Genomic DNA, 14,743 nt, shown 5'->3' on the forward strand with positions numbered 1-14,743 from the left:
AACCTCTGTTTGCCCTGATGCGTCACCCTCAGGTGAGCAGGATACAAGAGTGCATAATCGATTTGCACTTTCCTCTGCTTATTTTTGACGTCTAAGAATTTCTGCTGTTCCTCCAGGACCACAGGCGTGAAGTCTGGATAGATGGAAAATGAGTTCCCGTCATATGTCACAGTCTGTTTACTCCATGCGGCGCGCAGAGCTACATCACGATCCCTGTAATTCAATAACTGGGCTACGATGGGTCTGGGAGTGGTGCCTGGCTGAGGCCAAGGTCCAAGCGATCTATGGGCTCGCTCTACAATGAATTGATTAGAGAAGGACTCTGGCCCAACCACAGACCTGAACATTTTCTCCACGTAGTCTTCCATCCTCACACTATTGGTCGACTCTGGTATACCTAAAAGGCGTATATTATTGCGCCTACTGCGCGCTACCAAGTCCTCGTTCTTTGCGGCAATAACCCTCAGCAGGTTATCCATGTGCGCCAGTTGTGTGGTATGACTCGCTGTCACATCCTCCGAGTCAGAAATGCGCCTCTCCGCTTTTTTGATTCTGTCCTCATGGCCATCCAGCTTAAGCGCAATGGTGTCCATTCTGGACGACATTCTATCCACGACTGTGGCAAATCCTTGTCGGATCTCTCGGAGGATGTCCTGCACATCCGTGGACTGCCCAGAGGGCGCTTCCTGGGCCTCATTCCTTCCAGTATGTTCCTGGGCATCCTGTGCGCCTCGGTTGCCCTTTCTTGCCACTTCAAAGTTTAACTTCGGCTGCCTGGTGTCCGGCTTGCCCATAGTGTCACCAGGGACGTATTCTCCCATCCTCGCTTTCTTCTCTTGTCCGCAACAGCACTACAAGCAAAATTGCCAAGAGTTCACTTCGTGTTGAGCCCTTCCGCTAGGTCTCTCGCTCAATGGGGGGTTCCGCAGCGCACAGTTAGCAAGTCCCCTCTGACTCGAGCTATCCTGGTCTAGTGTCTCTCCTCGCACTTTGGGCTCAATCCCAGTAGCAAGCCGCTCCTCTCTCTGTGGGCTGCATCGCCGCAAGCTCTCCACCCCAAGCGCTATACGCCACCACGGGCCTGCAGCATCCGCCCCTCCGCGGTCAGACAGCTCCTTCACAGGCGCGCAGGGAGTCCAGATGTCTATCTGGGGGTTTTCCAGAGACGATCGCAGCCTCTTCTTTAGTTTGGGGTCAGTCGCCTTTCCATCCACCAAGGCGGGAAAGCGGATCCCCGGCACTCTCAACTGCAGGATCCTACTTGAAATGGCTGTCAGCACACCCAGTGGTGGCTGGGGCCAGACGCTGCGCTTCCCGCTTCTAACAGGCGTGCAGCAGAGTAATAGGTCGTTCCAGGGCCCAAACAGCCCTCCCTGGCACTGCAGTCCCCAAGTCACCAGTATCACGTCCCTCAGACTTCAGTCTATTGGCTGCTGCAGTCTTCCTGGGCAGCGACGCTCTCTCGTTCGGCGTGTGCGGCCCGCCCGGCCCGATCAGTACAGCGTGAATGGCAGCGGTGGGGAGAGGGGTTGTACAGCGTGCCCCAAGGGTGTTGTTGTCCCTTCTGATACAGGGAACCAGAAGCTATCTCACTTTTGCGGAGGGAGCAGAGGCGCGGGGGTGGGGAGTGGCAGCGATTGACGCACCCCCAGCGGTCCGGTGCCCTCCCAACCTCCCAAGCCACGCGCCGCCTCTCCGCTACTCATAGGTCACCCCCCGTCCGCTCCGCCAGCAATTGTGCACCACGCCAACTCACGCCTATCCAGCGCCTTTATCCAAGGTCAGCGCCAGTCTCGCCAACCAGCCGGGGGTGGGTGACCAGGATTGTTCTTTAGTTTCCGCCGCTCTCGTCCCAGCCAGCGGCCCAGTCGCCTCGAGTGTAGCCGCAGACTCGGGTACTTTCAGCGGCCGATCCCGATCCTCATAAGACTCTGCCTCCTCTCTCGGGCCGAGCTTCAATCCCTCAGTACTGGCGCTTGGAGCAGTCTACACTCCCGATTTTCGCACTGCAGCACCAGTCAGGTCAGTTCTTTCAGATAACAGCATTAACTACCACAGATTACTCCATATGGCAGGATAAGTTGTAGGATATTGTCACCGGGCGGCAAGAGCCTCACATCAGTGCGGCCATCGTGCACGTGCGCCACCTAGCGCCCCGGGTAGATCGAAGTCTTCCTTGGGTTGATAAATGTGATAAGGACATATTCTACCCTGGGCTACAAGGAGGCCTGATATTTCATAAGCCTATTGCCTTCTTGAAGACAACTAAGCAGAGGGTCTGACTATACCTTTCTATTCTCTTCAATATAAATTGAGCGAGAGCCATTTTCAAACCAAATTTCGGCAAACTCTTCTCTTGGACGGATGCGGAAAGAAATAATGCTGACACTAGTGGACTGATTAGGATGAAATCGTATCACCACCTTACAAAGAAACAAAGCTTAACTCCTGAAGTCACCTTGTACACATGCAGAACCATAGCTTTTTTTTTTTACACATCAAGCCATGTAGCACAGCAGCTCGGGTCATGCTGCTGTGCAATACGTTAAAAAAAAGCATAGACAAAGCCAATAGATATTGCATTGGTCAAGCCTATTGGTGTTGCCAATGATTGTATTTAAATGGCCAGAACTTAATGCTGAGACAGCTCTGAATGCTTGCACTGATGATCGCCACATCACCTAGATGGCTGGATACACTAACCTCACTGAGCTAGCTTAACAGCGCTTTATTAGACAATGAAGCCTACTGTTATGTTTTAACTTTGTGACCTCACTGAATTATGGGGAAGTGTTCTGGGGCTTGGCTGCGTCCAGGTTCGACAGATGGCTTTGACAGATGGCTGCCGATCTCCTTCACGGTTGGATGCAATAAACTTACTTGTGTATTGTACTGCATTAGGGTCAGCTACATCCAGCTGATTTAAGCTGGTTTTGTCGCAGCATTCTTATGGTAATACTGAGCCCTAGTCGTCATTGTGTATTATAAAAGTCACACAAGAACAACAATATACACATCTCACAAGTTAATTTGTTCTTCCAAAAGGTATTTAACTAGCATTCCCCAACACTGGTGAGGGTGCTCTCATAAGTGCAGCAACAGAAAGAACGGAGGAGGCCTCCCATTGCCTGTGTATTGGAGGGGGAGAGAGCATAATATGGGTTTGATATTTATGGGGGAAAAGGGAGGCTATAATGGAGGTGGCATCCCAACAGCTCCATTTTGTTTTTTCCACCTTTCACCATCTGTCAAAAAGTCTGGCACCCAGAACGCACAGACTGTAAACCTTTCCTCGTTTTATGGGTTTGAAGCTTGAATTCAATATAAATTAGGGGCAAAAAAACCAAACACTTCCCAGCACCAAGAAATAGAATTTGTGTAGCTATACAACAGCAGTGCTGCAATGCCCGGGAGCAACAACCCAGTGCTCACCTCCCCACAGTGCATCTGGAGCTTGTTGATGTCAGCAGAAATGGCATGCTCTTAAGTCAGGTTTAAGCAAGGATCTACTCAGAGAACTGTCATTAGTACTTATGCCAAAGAACTGGCATAAGTACTAAGGCACCGATCGATCCCAACATATGTGGCTTGTGAAACGCACACATGCTTGCTTTTTTTTACCCATGACCAATTCAAGCATTGTTGTGTTATTTGGGCAGCCTGAGAGATGCCTTCTGCTCCAGGGCCACAGCACTGGGGCAAAATGCATTGCAGCTTCAGTGGCACCATAGCAGCTGTTTGTGTTGGATATATAAACAAGAAAAAAAACATACAACGTGCAAGGTGGTTGGGAAGGGCGCAAGCAACACAAGAGTAAGGGTTTTTGACAATTGACAGCAGGAGGAGGACAGAGAGTGGGGAGACAACTGAAAGCTGGAAGAGGGTGAGTGTTGGTAAAACAAGAGAAACTACATATTGTGGGAGGGGGTGGGCGAAACAACAGCTAGTGGTAGTAGAGTAGGGAGTGGGCGAAACAATAGAAAAGAATGCAGGACTGAGGGAAAGGTACTGCAGACACAGGCACTCCATAAGAGTGAATGTGCAAAAGTGAGGGAAAGAAAGAACAAGCAGCAACTTAATTTGGATTGTAGTAGAACAACTGCGAGGGGAAGAAATCTTCGCAAGAGTGCGTGCTGGTGCTGCAGTTTGTCCAGAGCTCACGCCAAAGGTAGGTGGCGCTCAATTATGCTTCTGTAAACTTTGCAGTGTGTGGCTAAGTACAGTGATGACAGCTATTGTAGTTATGGAAGAGGAGGCAGGCACGGGCGAGGCAGCGGGCCCAGCTCAGAAAATTATGTAGATAACCATTTTTCAGCAGCCCAGACATTTACCAAGCTGACAAATGAGCTGTGGATGGATTACTCTGACGTAATGCCCAAACTGAAGTAGAAGGCAATCTAAGAGCTGCTGAGTTTGTATTAAGAACTACAAACAGTGGAACAAAAGCTGTACTTTCATGGTGTGCGCCTAATGGTATAAGCTGTGTGGGCCGAGGTGCCGGATGGGCCGCACGGTGAGCTCTTGAAATGTGTGTTCACACAAGGAGATTAGGTAAAAGGTGTCAGACAAATGCATGCTGAAGGCGGAGGACAAACAAAACAAGCACAGCACTATGCGGTCTAAATCTAAAAGAAGTTATGAAAAGCAGATGAAGAAGAGTACTTGGGGCCACAGAACTGACCAGAGAAACACGAGGAACAGGAAATAGTATGCTAAAACAAATAGAAACTGAGGAAAAGTAAATCGCAAGCACACTAAACAATGAAAAGTAAGGGCGGGAAGTAAGCCCCTTTTAATATATTAAATACAATAGATTTCACAAGCACAGAGCATGCTTCCAGGGAATGACAGTGCTACTGAGACCGGCAGAACATTTGTGTGCAAGTTATTTAAAAATATATATAATCAATCACCACATGCCTTTAATGGATGAAGGTGAGTGTATGAGTTACAGCATCTATTCGACATTACTTTGTACTCATCACAACATCAATGACTATAAATATATGGCTAACATTGGAGCGTGATGGGCTGCTCCCTTGAGAGACAGGAAAATACAAGCAGTCTCACTTATTACACCTTTCCTATAATGAGAACATCTGTACCACACACTCTCCTCCGTCCAATTTGGAGCCCCCAGAATCGTTCATGTGAATCTGTACTGAACGATATGCAGAATTAAAAAAAAAAGGAAAAGCGTGCCCTACCCTTAACATCAAGATCATCACAGGAAGTAGTCTCTGGAGTATGCAGAGAAAAACATCAGTTAATTGCTGCATTGAAGTATGGCAAAGAGCACCACATATCGTTAAGTGATCTAAGACCATATCTTGTTGACTGTTTCACTCGTGACAAATGCCTGGAATCTTCTGAAAGCATCTGCCTGAAAACAGCTTTCTCCTGCCAAACGAGGTGGCTGAATGAAGACCGAAAAGGGATATGCTAACAAATCAAAATTACCTAAATATAAAGGCTCTGAAAGCCTACTGCACCCGCTAGTTGATATAGTGCAAGGCAATGTTACTACATACCAATGATTTTGTTTTTAACACCAAACCTGCATGCCTAAGACTAGAGTAAAAAACGTATTACACCAACTTGAGACCTCTGTCATTCAATAAACTGATGTAGAGTTGCAATACTCTATGTGATCATGGGCCAGTTACACTTTCATTTTTCAAATGTGCTCCCCATTCTGTCGAGGAAATATCTGCCCCCTCGTGGATCATAAAACCTTCAGAGAGTATGATCCTGTTGTGTCAACATGTAGTTGTACGTCCTCCATAGCTGGCAAATAAGTTGTTTAAGTATCCTAATCAGAAAAAGGAAATTAATCATTTAGGTTATGCTTTTGATTCCACCACTGTCAGAAGTATCTTACTTTCCAATCTGTGCTAGGATACTCCTTGGAGTAGCCGTAGGCTTTAGAAATCCCTATTTTCATTCAATCATTCAGGCATCAATCACAAGTTCAATAAACTGGAATGTTTTCTGTTTGGTTTAAGTTTTGACTCTGGAATATTCAGAAGAAACCTAAATTATACAGCATCTGCAACACTCTTAAGAGGTGACAAACCCTTTCTCTGGCGACATTTTTAAGGGGCCAGGCAATACCTGCACTATCCAGATGAGCAGTGAACCTCTTTGTGCAGACCGAATGACTGACAAAGCCAGAAGGAGGCTCCTCAACAGAAAAGGTCTGCCTTCACCCACAAAATGCATGCTCTTTTTATATTCTAGGATCTTGGAAGCGTGACAATATGAGCTCTCATGAGACAATATGAATAAGGGGTGTGTATCTTGGAGACAATTCCTGTCTTCTAGACAGGCATTTCTCAAAGAGAAAGAGGGAAAACATCTCCTGTAGACCAAGATGAGTAGTTGGATCTAGTTTTAGACTTCTTTGGCAGACAGCTGTAAATCCAGTGTCTGGTGAGGATAGTGGTCTGGTGTCAGAAGCAACTTCAATGGGGCAGTTGGAGCCTTTTAAGGAGGAACATCTATTATGTCTCCAATACAAAAGTGCAGCTTTCCACTTAACAGATTTTCTTCACAATGCAAAACTCAACAGTATAAGGAAATTAAAGAGAAACTGCTATAGTAGGGGTCACAAATTCTACAAAGCCACTGTCATAGAAGAATTGCCAGAGGAAGAATTAAAGATGAACCTTTAATCCAGGTACTTGCTAATTCCAAAAACCTGGTAAAGTGAGGCCTATTTGTATGCAGCTTTTAAGAGCTGCCACTACATATGCACACTGTGGCGCAGGCACATGGGGGTTGAGGAGGTCAACTGGTATTTCAGTAGAGGTGCAATACTTTTTTTCAATTATAAAGAACTTCAACTGTGACACTTCCAAATGCTACTGTCATCATTGAGGGAGTTTACCAAATTACTACAGAACCAGCTCTGGCAAATCGCCAGACTCTGAAGAAGGAAGTCACTTTTTTAGAAAACATTTTTGTCTAACTACGGAACATGAGGATTTGCTCTGAGACCTCAAGAACGTCCAATTGGGAGTCCCAGTATCCAGAGTACAGGTCCACACTGCAGACACTATCCACTCAGCGGACGACTCCACTCACCAGAGCCATCAATTTCTTTTCACATGAAAAGGAGGTCTTTGCGACCATAATAAGGCAAGAACTGCATTTTTGCTGAGAACCCAAATACTACAGAGAGCTGCTTGTATGTAAGTGTTTCAAATCAACTATTTGCATATGTTGCAAATATTTAAACCTAAATGATCATGAGACCCAATAGGAAAAAAACAACAAAACTGGAAATTAAGGGAAACAAATGTAAACGTGTGTTACGGTTGGGCACTGCTCTAAGCAAGGTGCAGAGCCTTGAACAATCAAGCCAGTCGGTGATGTAGATCAACAATGAACCGCTGAAGGAGAGCACGTGGGAATGTGATTCCAAATAAAAACCCTCTAGAGTATATCACACAGGAGTAGAGCGAATAGTAGCTCCAAAAACACGCTCTTTTGTACTCTGGAATAAGCGAACACCTGATCTTACAAAACTATTTACTGTTCACTCGAATATAAGATTCAGTCTTAACTTCAACTTATTGCACTCATTCTACAGGGAAGAGACTACAATGACGACATGATGCTCTGTACCTTAAAAAATAGAGGGTGCAACAGGGAGATACATAAAAATTGAAATAGTCAGTCTCCATTGACGGCGCCCATAAATTACCACAAAAAACAACGCTGCAGCACACAATTTGACAGTACTTTAGCATAACCGTTGCACTTTGGAAACCACCATTCCTATGAAACATAGCTTGACAAAAGTCACGTGAACTGGTATTGGCAAAGGTAGGATTCATGTTCAAATGCCAGTTCTATCAGTGATGACAGCAGCAACTTTTTACAATACAATTCTCCACTTGTTCTAATCATGTGGGGCGGCAGTAAAACTAATTTACCTGTAGATCAACTTGATAAAGAGGGTCCTTTAAGGCATCTGGATCGTCCTCGTCATCTTCATAGTAATCATCATCTATAAAAAAAAAAAATCAACAGTAACCTAAGCAAACAAAGGGCAATTTCAGTTCCAAAACACCTCATAACAAGGTATGGGTGTGCTGCCTTTGAAGGTAACTTTTCATTATAAAAACTGGGTGTACAACTCATTCATAAATAAATCAGAGCTCCGTCACACAAGGGGATGGATGTATGAGAAGCTAGTGATTTATTGCTGTATGGAAAGAAAGCCAGAGAATTGCCACACAAGTGAGCTAACCTGATTACTGATGGCCAAAGGCAGCTAGGAACAAGTGAGCTCTTAACCCTCATATGATCTCGATTTCACATTCAATTAGACTTAGTGGATTCTTGTTTATAGAAGAGACCCTTCCACAGAACCAATGTGGAAGACAACTCGTATCAAGAAAGCCTACCTTGGTAAAATGGTTATCTGAACTTTCCAGAACACGATTTACATGTATTCAAGGATCCTTAATTATGAATCTATACAGGACGCTAGAAGATTCTAAAATAGGATCAGCAGTCAAAGCAGGATCTTCAGTGCTAGGATCAAGTGTTCTGAAAGGAACAGGCTGGGGATACACTGCGTTGTGTTTCAGGCTTTTCTACATTGTGGACAGTATTCATTGAGTAACTTTTGAGGGTCTTACACGCCAAATTGCTTTCAGCATTCCGACTGCTACCTGCAGACGCATACACCACTCCCAACCTATCACTTCGAAACACTGCCCCACATGTTGCCCTACTGATCGCACACCTGCATAACATTCTCCTACAAATTTTCCACTGACACTACATACGCAGATGTTATCGCCGGACCCTTGCCTGACATGCACTCCCTGCTGCCCTGGCAATCCCATATACCTTTATTACCGGACCCGGCACTGCTCTGAGGTGCTACACTACACCTCTATCCTCCAGGTGAACAAGTACCACCATGACTGTCATACGTCATTGCATTGCTTTGGAAGACCCTTGATATGCACTGCTATATTTTGTCCCAGGACTCTACCCTCTAGTGTGGCTGTTAGACCTCACAGTTTTGTTTTAAAGTTGGGAACTGTTTCATAGGACTACAAACAAACAAAAAACAGAAAACCCTGTTCTGCTGCGGTAACTCCTAAGGTTCATGTCTTCTGCACTAGCTGTTGGACACTCATTGTATAGTGCTGAATTGACGCTGCCGGGCCCCCAGGATGCCGGTTATACAGCTGTGTTATTCCTATTACAACTTCGTCGCTCAGATGCACACAATGCTGCCGGCCTCCGGGTTGTAGGCATAGAAAACTGCGTACTGTCTATAATATTCAATAAAAGCAGTTTGAACACCCCCCCCCCCCCCCCCCAAAAAAAAAGAAATTGCTTTCAGCATTGCCTTACGGTCACCTGGCTTTTCGGTCACCCGGCCTCCGGGTTGTAGGCATAGAAAGCTGCGTACTGTCTATAATATTCAATAAAAGCAGTTTGAACACCCCCCCCCAAAAAAAAAAAATTGCTTTCAGCATTGCCTTACGGTCACCTGGCTTTTCCAGGGAAAACTGACCTATTTCTAGCGAATTACCAAACAATGGCCATGAGAACATATTTTCTATTCCCCAGCATGCAAGGAGGACCAGGCTGAGGCTCGAGTTGGGACTTAGGCGACAATGAAATTTTGCATCCATACCCTGCTCACATCAGCTCAATCCTTTAAAGAAAAACTTCAATTTATATTCACGGACGAACGCTCCCCCTGGTACAGAAAGCTGCATTTGGCCATTTCCACATTTAGGATTGAAACCACAAGCCTCACTAATCCAGCCATTCCTCTGTCAACGTGGAAAAACACTATACAAAGCCAAATTATCTTAGTGTCATTTGAGAGAGACATCGCTTGGCTTTCTAAAAATCCCCTCTTCAGTGCCCTGGATGCCTCGTACATCAAAGGGAAATATCAACCATATTTTAATTATTGCCTTCAACCACAGACTCATAATAAAATTATTTATATTAGGCTTTTAGCCCTTCCAATCTACGACTTTAACACGCTTTGGGCCCGGAGGAATGGACAGTTAATATGTAGGCTTTGTACCTACTCAGATGAGTCTTGGCTACACCTGCTATGCTGTTGTCCTCGCCTTTTTCATGAGTCGTCAGCTACTGCTCCCAGTCTATCGGGGCAAGTTGCATTGCAGGGAAGCATCTGATTTGTGCTTTATCAACAACTCCGCTCAAGTTCTTGCAAGGGCTGGGAAGTTTATTAACATTATTTTAACCACATTGCACACAGCTCACATCTAAAGAAACATGAGACGGCGCCCAGGGGGTCAAATCGGATCACCTTGCAGGGCACAACAACACACCTACAGAGATAGCTCACTAAGAGCTGTTAAAGCGTTCTGAAGTCCCTTCTTATATTACCACTGTACTAAAGGACTTTGCTGAAAGCTATGTATTGGCAACTGCAACAAACCCTGGGACATTCTGATATTGCCTGTTGCACCTCACACTTCTGGCTCTAAATGGTTACATTTAACATTCCTGCCATGAATCAGAAATACTGCTTGGTAACTGTTATTAATCTTGACTGCTTGCTTTTATAATGTGCTTTAAAAATGTTCTTGTTTTAATTAGGCATTGATGAGATGTTTGTATGTTACAGTTTTAATTAACTGTATAATAAAGAGGACTCCCATTGAGTAACTGTGTAAATAGCATTACAGTAGACTAGACGTGCAAAATTTCCCAGATCCATGTGTGATGTGCTGCTCCAGAGCAGATTTTGTTTTTAAATTCTGGGAATTGTAGCGTTGTTTATGCCATTATAAAAAAAGGACAACAAGTACCAGAATTCAAAGAAAAAAAAGCTGCACTGGACCAGCGCATCTTGCATGGGCCTGGGAAAATTGGAAGCTATGTTAGACCAGCCTTATGGTTGCCACTGCTACTGCCGCAACTACTAGGTGATGGGAACACAAAGACATGACTGAAGTGACAGTCATTTAAACAATCCTCACAGTTGGAAAAACAACTTGATGAAATAATGCTAAAGAATGATTGAAAATGTATCAAAGTGAACTTATCATAATAAAGATGTCATATTGAAACACTATTTAATTTAAAAATATAGCGAATGATGAATGAGGAAGGTTGAATGTATTTTAGGATTGTTTTGTTATTCAGCAATGTCAAAACATTTTTAATTAATGGTCATTTTCCATTTTTTGATACAATAAAAAGATCGAATTTAGTTTTTGATCTGGGTTTCGGTATTCAAATGTTGATGCCCCCATTATATATAAAATACATTAAATATAGTTGCCTAAGCATTTTTTCATACCATTACTGCCGCAGCCATCATCACAATGATTAAGTGACATGGGTTAAACAGTGAGTGGAGGCTTGCAGGAATATTCTGTTGTGACCTATGCAAAAATAGTTATAAACTGTGCTCAATGACTTCGAATTCAAAACAGAGTTCTTTCATGTGTATTAGAATGTGGAAAATAACACAAAATAACGGATTTTGCAAACAGAGGCCCAAAAGAGGGGTTGTATGCTCCTTTTAGGGCTTCTGAAACAAAAAAAGAAATGGTGACTAGATGGCTCTGGAATTCAAAATACTCTCCGCTGCATGTTAATCCAGCGGTTGCATCCGGCATGGCCATCTTTGTTATTCATTCTTTACACTGTCAGTACATTGAAGACGGCCATATTGGAAAATAGTATTAACACTATGAAACCGCAGAACTGGATGAGTAGGAAGTGTATAAATGGAACAAGTTACCTTTAGGGTGACTCAATTTTCTTCCTGTAGGCGCTTTTCAACCATCTTTTATAGAAAGCTGTGTAAGCTTTTACTTCCGTCATGGCGACTCAGAGCTCAGCTTGTCCATGTTGAAAGCTCTCAGTGGGTGGACCTGTAGCAGTAGTAGGTCTGCGTGAACAAAGGCAGCTACAAATATTTGTTTGGCTCTACTTTGCCTCGCATGTGAAAAGAAACTCCAGAGGCAAACCCAGACATACTACCACAAAACGCAATTAGCGGAATCAAGGACACCGGCCCAAGACGTGCTACAAGAGGTCCAGATCGTTGAAGAATACTCCACCCCGCAGCCTGCTGCTGTGCTCGTGCACCCGACAATTCTCAGGAGGAGAATCGTCACCAGCTTAGCTCTGTACTAGCCTAGCTGGAATTCTCAGGGAACTGAGAAGGAACGCAAGTTGAGGTAAGAAGTAGGGGAGGGTGGCAAAAAGGGCAGAGTACAGCTCTGACTACGGTAGTGAGAATTAGAGTATGGCAAGTTGCGGCAGCAGGGGGAGCGAAGGAAATACTAAGGAGGAAAACTACGTTAAAAGAAGAAAATTAAAACAATTACATTTCCCATAATATTTTCTACAATTTTACAATTCTGCTACTGATTAAGGAGCACCGATAAAGCGGGGGGCAGACCAAAAAAAAAAAACTACTGAGACAGCAACTTAGGAGGAGATTAAAGCGTGATACTGATCAGAAAAACAACATACCAACAATAGACTTCAAGACAGAAGAGATAAGAGAGCCCAGAGAAGGGTAAAAGTGCCAGGTACAAGAAGCCAAATAAGTAGATCAGGAATAGTTAAATGACAACCAATTCGTGAGAAAATCTCCTAAAACCGAAATTGACTGTAAAGCGAAGCTCAAGCCAGAAACTGTTAGAAACTATTCATCTACTGTGATTAGGGGGATCATCACAGAGTCAACCCCAAAAGCACAGTGAACCTGACAAATTAATCCAGCAAAAGCTCGAATATAGACCCTGTAACAACAACTCACTCCAATCCTTGCTCCAAATCTTCCTCATAAGAGGCAATTTATCTTGGGAAGAAAACCGCTGTTGTAGCAGTTGCAATATAGCACCTTCTATGCACTGGTCACACTGCTCAACTATCACAATACCCTATGCTTTCGCCAAAGAATGCAGAAGGGTATGTCACAGGTACCATACCCAATGATAGAAACAATCACAAGGATATAGATGGTGGAGATGGTGTGAGGAACAAATCTAGTTTTCTAGAAGCACACTTTGGAAAACTGCACTGAACTAGAAAATGGCGAATTACAAGAGTGGACCAGCCCACTATCCAATTAGTCTCTGTGGCATTATATTAAGAAAGCGCAACAAATCTGAAAGAAATAGGAAATTAAATGGAATTACAACTAGATACTATTGAGAAAAAAAATGAAAGGGCTGGGCGAAAGATGTGACTATTTATAAACAATATCTGCTGTAGAAGAAGCTCATGTGGCCTTTTAAAGTCCATGCTTCAGCGAGAAAATAGCCAATAAAGGTACATTGGAAGACTGGTAGACGTTATAGAAATGTATCTAAATAAATGCAAATGAGATATGATTTCTTTTAGGAGCAGGCAGTCGTCCTACGGACCACTGCCTACAGTTAAAAAATGAAACTTAAAAATGTCACTATTTTTTAAAAACATACAGTTTTCCTTTAAGGAAAATTAACTGCCATTAAAAAAAAGGAGAAAAAAAATTGCTGTATTAAAAAGTATTCACAGACATGGCCCCTGGGATTAGCATCATTCCCAATGGGCCGCAAACTGCACCCTACCTCAATACTTATGATGTAGGTTGCTTCCTTAATAATCAAAATTTGGAAATCGCAATTTCTACTTTTTTGAACATATGGCCCTTAGAATCTGGTAACCATTGTATATGCTTAAACTCTAACAAAGGTTAGGAGGGAAAGAAGCTCTAGTGTTAAGGGATAGAAGTGAGGCACTGGTTACTACTATCCAATCTTGCCACTTCACAGAGTGCGCTTGAGAGGTTTATGAATGGTTTTACAAACATCTGTTAAAGAATCTGGGTGATGAGAGCGAATGAGAATCATAAAGGATACCAGGGCAGAGTGGTCAGTACATAAGACTGTGGCAGTACAGGGGCAAGTGCGGGATCATGCCTGTATGCACTGTAATGTTATGGATCCATTGTAATAAATATTGCATGTGTACTCCCTGTACTATGATTTACTGCTATCTATATATGCGTCCTCCACACCACTATTTGTTTTTCAATGTGGTTACTCTGAAAATTGCACACACAAAAAAGCTTAAAAAAAATTAAGAATCTGGGTGATATAAACCCACTTTGAATTGAACTAAGATTTCCTAACATTGTTGTAATTGGAGTGTTATTTAAGCTGCTGTGAGACCTCTGGGAGAGTGTTTACCATTTCTTGTTGTAAAATTAATAGAATGACTTGCACTGCGATGCCACACATGCAGTTTCCTTTTGAGTTGCAAGGTACAGATCCATAATATAAGATGAAGTAGAATAGATCGGATACTTTATGTATGTTTTACAAGATTAGCATCTAAGAGGGACATATAGCCAACAGCAACATAAATAAACTATAGGTGGGGCTGTTTAAGTCATCTGAAGTATATGTAGAACAAACATTACAAAGACTATCAATTCCATTCTCTACTATTCTCTACGGTCCCAGAGTCAAAGAGCAGTCCTCATTGGCTATTGATTCTCTCCTCCCCTTCCTTTCTAGGATGGTCTAACTCTCCATTCCTGTGTCTGGGAACGCATGTGAAGGAGGATGAATTATGTTAGGCATTGCATGAGCTTTCCACAACAAATATCATGTACAACTGTATATATCAAATTCTGACATGTGCACAGACTTTTGTTCACTTCAAGGAAAATAACACTTAAGCACATCAATAATAAGTACATTCAGGAGATGCACAA

General features: G+C 43.4%; 1 protein-coding gene across 1 annotated transcript in view; it reads right to left on the bottom strand.

The window, feature by feature from the left end:
* Nucleotides 1-14,743, bottom strand: part of IPO9 (importin 9) — a 429,396-nt gene that overhangs the window by 17,262 nt on the left and 397,391 nt on the right. Inside the window, exon 23 of the mRNA XM_086923071.1 lies at nt 7,941-8,014. Within this exon, the coding sequence (XP_086779197.1) occupies nt 7,941-8,014 (74 nt within the window). The remainder of the gene's footprint in view (nt 1-7,940; nt 8,015-14,743) is intronic.

This window comes from Lissotriton vulgaris, chromosome 5 (assembly GCF_964263255.1).
Source record: "Lissotriton vulgaris chromosome 5, aLisVul1.2, whole genome shotgun sequence".
In the NCBI taxonomy this organism is placed as follows: Eukaryota; Metazoa; Chordata; class Amphibia; order Caudata; family Salamandridae; genus Lissotriton; species Lissotriton vulgaris.